At 67.1% G+C, this 5,000-nt stretch overlaps 1 protein-coding gene and 1 pseudogene across 1 annotated transcript; both read left to right on the forward strand.

Moving 5' to 3' along the window:
- Nucleotides 1–485: 485 nt before the first annotated feature.
- LOC132650519 (RNA-binding protein 33-like) lies at nucleotides 486–1,975 on the forward strand (the record flags this gene model as incomplete). Its single annotated transcript, XM_060375846.1, has 1 exon — nucleotides 486–1,975. A coding segment is annotated over one exon (1,443 nt), but the record flags the coding sequence as incomplete, so codon positions are not given.
- Nucleotides 1,976–2,610: 635 nt separating this feature from the next.
- LOC132650513 (GS homeobox 1-like) overlaps nucleotides 2,611–5,000 on the forward strand; it is a 4,843-nt pseudogene continuing 2,453 nt past the window's right edge.

A 5,000-nucleotide genomic window follows, 5' to 3' on the forward strand; every position in this document is an offset into this window, starting at 1 on the left:
TGTCTGTGTGTGTCTGTGTGTGTCTGTGTGTGTGTGTGTGTGTGTGTGTGTTCGTCTGTGTCTGTGTGTGTCTGTGTCCGTGTGTGTCTGTGTCCGTGTGTCTCTGTGTGTCTCTGTGTCCGTGTGTTTCTGTGTGTGTGTGTGTGTCGTGTGTCTCTGTGTGTGTGTGTGTGTGTGTGTGTCTGTGTGACCTGCCACCAGCACCCCCCCCGGGGGGGGAGCGAAATCAAGACGGACAGGAGAGGCGGGGAAGGGGGGGACAGAGATAAAGAGAGAGAGAGAGAGAAAGAGAGAGAGAAAAAGGGACATTAAATCGCCGGAGAATGAGAAAATAAAACCCCCGCTAAGAGGGGGAGGAGGAGGGGAGGAGGAGGGGGGCAGAGGGAAGGGGGAGGAGGGGGAGGGAGGGGGGACGGAGGGTCCATTTAGTTAACAAGTGACATAACGAGAGTGAGAGAGAGAGAGAGAGAGAGAGAGAGAGAGAGGGAAGCCGGGCGGCCGTGCGCCGTGAATGCCAAGAGAAAAGGGCACAAAAAGCCCCATTGAGTGGCGGGGGGCCCCCTCGACCCCCCTCGACCCCCCTCCGCCCCCCTCCCCGTCCCACCACTCACCCACCCTCCTCCCCCCTCCCCCCGTCCGTCACGGGGCGGGGAGGATCCTATTTAAGAGCCTCAGGCGCCTCTGCCGGCCCCGAAGCTGCTGGCCGGAGGCTCGCGGGGCCCCGGGGCGGTGCCGGCCGGCGGCATCCGGAGTCCTCCGCGTCCTCCTGCTCGGTCCTCCGCGTCCTCCTCCTGCCCCTCCGCGTCAGAGTCCTCCGCGTCCTCCTGCTCGGTCCTCCGCGTCCTCCTCCTGCCCCTCCGCGTCAGAGTCCTCCGCGTCCTCCTGCTCCGTCCTCCGCGTCTCCTCCTGCCCCTCCGCGTCCGAGTCCTCCGCGTCCTCCTGTGAGTCCTCCTCCGAGTCCTCCGAGTCCTCCGTGTCCTCCCCCGAGTCCTCCTCGTCCTCTTCAGCATCAGGACCAGAATCTCCAGCATCATCAGGACCAGAATCTCCAGCATCATCAGGACCAGAATCTCCAGCATCATCAGGACCAGCATCAACAGCATCATCAGGACCAGAATCTCCTGCATCAGCACCAGCATCAGGACCAGAATCTCCATCAGCCTCAGCACCAGCATCGTCACCAGCACCAACAGCATCAGGACCAGCATCAGCAGCATCTTCTCCAGCCTCAGGACCTGAATCTCCGTCAGCATCAGGACCAGCATCTTCTACCAGCATCAAGACCAGCCTCAGGACCTGAATCTCCGTCAGCATCAGGACCAGCATCTTCACCAGCATCAGCAGCATCTTCTCCAGCATCAGGACCTGAATCTTCTTCACCAGCATCAGGACCAGCATCAGGACCAGAATCTCCGTCAGCATCAGGACCTGAATCTCCGTCAGCATCAGGACCAGAATCTTCTTCCTCAGCATCAGGACCAGCATCTCCAGCATCAGGACCAGAATCTCAGCATCTTTCCTCAGCATCTTCTTCCTCAGCATCAGGACCAGCATCTCCAGCATCAGGACCAGCATCTCCATCTTCCTCAGCATCTTCCTCAGCATCAGCACCAGCGTCTTCACTCAGCATCTTCTTCCTCAGCATCAGGACCAGCATCTCCTTCAGCATCAGGACCAGAACTCCATCAGCATCTTCCCCAGCATCTTCTTCCTCAGCATCAGGACCAGCATCTCCAGCATCAGGACCAGAATCTCAGCATCTTTCCCAGCATCTTCTTCCTCAGCATCAGGACCAGCATCTCCAGCATCAGGACCAGAATCTCAGCATCTTCTTCCGCATCTTCAGGCCGCAGCATCAGGACCAGCATCTCTCAGCATCAGCATCTTCCTCGGCATCAGCACCAGCATCTGGCTCCTACCCCACGTGACTCCCCGGGGTCCCCCGGGCGTGACAGCAGGGGGCAGCGGCGGCCACCTGTGGACACCCCGACTCTCCAGGCCCCCAGGGAGGACAGCTGGGAGCACCCCGACCCCCCAGGTCCTCCCGGGCGTGACCCCGACCCCCCAGCCTCCCCCGGGTGTGCCAGGGAGGACACCTCGACCCTCCAGGCCCCCGGGGAGGACAGCTGGGGACACCCCGACTTTCCAGCACCTCGTGGGCGTGACCCCGATTCTCCAGCACCCCCAGGAGGACAGCTGGGAGCACCCCGACCCCACAGGTCCTCCCGGGTGTGACCCCAACCACCCAACCCCCCAGGCTTGCCAGGGAGGACACCTCGACCCTCCAGGCCCCCGGGAAGGACAGCCGGGAGCACCCCAACCCCTGCGCCCCCCAAGGCTTGCCAGGGAGGACACCCCGACCCTCCAAGCCCCCGGGGAGGACAGTCGGGAGCACCCCAAACCCCCAGCCCCCCAGGCTTGTCAGGGAGGACAACCCAACTCTCCAGGGCCCCCAGGGCGTGACCCCGACCCTCCAGGCCCCTCAGGGAGGACACCCCGACCCTCCAGGCCCCCGGGGAGGACAGCCGGGAGCACCCCGACTCTCCAGGCCCCCCAGGGTGTGACCCCGACCCTCCAGGCACCCCCGGGGAGGACAGCCGGGAGCACCCCGACCCCCAGCGCCCCCCACGATGCCTCGGTCCTTCCTAGTGGACTCCCTGGTGGTGCGGGAGGCGGGCCTGGACCGGAGAGGGGCCCCCGGAGGCCGTGAGCCCCCGCCCCCGCCGCCCCCCCTCTTCCCCACGCCCTCCACGCGGCCACCCTGGCCCCCGGGCGTGCCACACGCGCAAGGCCGGGCTTCTGTGCCTGTGTCCACTGTGCGTCCATCACCACCACCATCACCACCACCACCCGCCCCCCCCGGGGCCCCTCATCAGGCCTTCCCCCTTCCCGGGGGCCGGGGGGCTGGGGGCGGGCACCGCCCCTCCCCCGACAGCACCACCCCGCGGCCGGGGCCCACGGACACCCCCCCCACCGCGGCCTCGCTGTACCCCACGACCCATGCGCTGCCGGGGCCCGGGCAGCTGCATTACATCTCCGTGGGTGAGTGTGGGGGGCGTCGGGGGGTGGGGGGCTGTGGGGGGTGGGGAGGGGGTGTGAGGGGTTGTGGGGAGGGTGTGTGGGTGTGTGTGGGGGTGTGTGTGGGGGTAGTGGGGGGTTGTGGGGGGTTGTGGGGGCCATGGGGCCCGGGCAGCTGCATTACATCTCCGTGGGTGAGTGTGGGGGTGCGTGGGGGGCCTGGAGAGGGGGAGGGGGTAGGGGAGGGGGTGTGGGGGGATGTGGGGGGGTGTGTGGGGTGTGGGGGGCGTGAGAAGGCCTGAGGGGCCTGTGGGGAGTGGGGGAAGTTCGGGAAGTGGTGGGGCGTGGGGGTGTGGGGGAGGGCATGGGGGTGTGAGGGGGCGTGGAGAGGGAAGGGGGTGAGGAAGTGGGTGAGTTTGTGGGGGTGTGGGGGGGTGGGGGGTGGGGGGGGGGGGTGGGGAGGGTGGGGAGCGCGTGGGGGGGTGTGGGAGGGTGTGGGAAAATTTGGGGTGCGTGGAAGGGTGTGGGGGGTGAGGGAGGGGGTGAGGGGGCGTGGGGGGACGGTGGGAGGCTTGGGGGGGCGTGAGGGAGGGGTGAGGGAGCTTGTGGGAGGATGAGGGGGAGATGTGGAGGGATTTGGGGGCGTGAGGGAGCGGGGGGGAGCGCGTGGGGGTGTGTGGGGGAATGTGGGAGGTGTGGGGGGGGTGAGGGAGGGCGTGAGGGGTGTGAGGGGGTGTGAGGGGGTGTGAGGGGGTGTGAGGAGGTGTGGAGAGGGGTGTGAGTGGGTGAGTGAGGGCGTAGGGGATGTGGAGTGTGGGGGTGGTGTGTGAGGGGGTGTGAGGGGGTGTGAGGGTGTGTGAGGGGGGTGTGAGGGGGTGTGAGGGGGTGTGAGGGGGTGTGAGGGGGTGTGAGGGGGTGTGAGGGGGTGTGAGGGGGGTGTGAGGGGGTGTGAGGGGGTGTGAGGGGGTGTGAGAGGGGGTGTGAGGGGGTGTGAGGGGGTGTGAGGGGGTGTGAGGGGGTGAGGGAGTGCGTGAGGGGGTGTGAGGGGGTGTGAGGGGGTGTGAGGGGGTGTGAGAGGGTGTGAGGGGGCGTGGGGGGCCGTGGGGGTGCGTGGGGGGCCTGGAGAGGGGGAGGGGGTAAGGGAGAGGGAGTGGGTGGTTGTGGGGGGCCGTGGGGCCCGGGCAGCTGCATTACATCTCCGTGGGTGAGTGTGTGGGGGCGTGGGGGGGTGGGGAGGAGTTTTGGGGGGTGTGGGGAGGTGTAGGGGGTGAGGGGGAGAGAGAGGGGCATGAAGGGGCGTGGGAGGGTGTGAAGGGGGGTGGGAGGACGTGGGGGGGCACGTGGGGGAGCGTGAGGGAATGTGGGGGGACGTAAGGGGTGACGGGGGCGTGAGGGGCTGTGGGGGCGAGAGAGGGAGTGTGGGGGGGACGTGGGGGGGCATGGGGGACGTGGGGGGTAGAGAGTGGGGCGGGGGTCAGGGAGGAGGCGTGGGGGGTGGGGGGAGGGGGGATAGGGGTGTGAGAGGATGTGGGGGGCTGCGAGCGGGTGTGGGGGTGAGAGGGGAGGGTGTGGGGGGGACATGGGAGGGGGTTGGGGGTGAGGGGGCATGAGGGGGTGAGGGAGGGGTCATGGGGGGGTGAGGGAGCGGTGGGGAGGGTGGGGGAGGGAGGAGGGGTGAGGGAGGGGACGTGGAGAGGGGGATGGGGATGTCGGGGGAAGGATGTAGGGGGCGTGGGGGGATGTGGGGGGCAGGGAGGGGGGAGGGGAGGTCTTGGGGGAGGGGGAGGGGGAGCGGAGGAAAGGGGGAGGGCGTGGGGGGTGAATTAGCCACCAAGGATCAGATCTGATGACTTTTCTCTCTCTCCCGGTCTTCCTTTTCTCTCCATTTTCCCTGGCCACGCCCCGTCCCCGCCCCCTTTCCGCCATTTTCCCGCTTTCCCCGCCCTCTTTTCTGCCATTTTTCCCCGGCCACGCCCTCTTTT

The sequence above is a fragment of the Meriones unguiculatus genome (assembly GCF_030254825.1).
Source record: "Meriones unguiculatus strain TT.TT164.6M chromosome 13 unlocalized genomic scaffold, Bangor_MerUng_6.1 Chr13_unordered_Contig_107, whole genome shotgun sequence".
In the NCBI taxonomy this organism is placed as follows: domain Eukaryota; kingdom Metazoa; phylum Chordata; class Mammalia; order Rodentia; family Muridae; genus Meriones; species Meriones unguiculatus.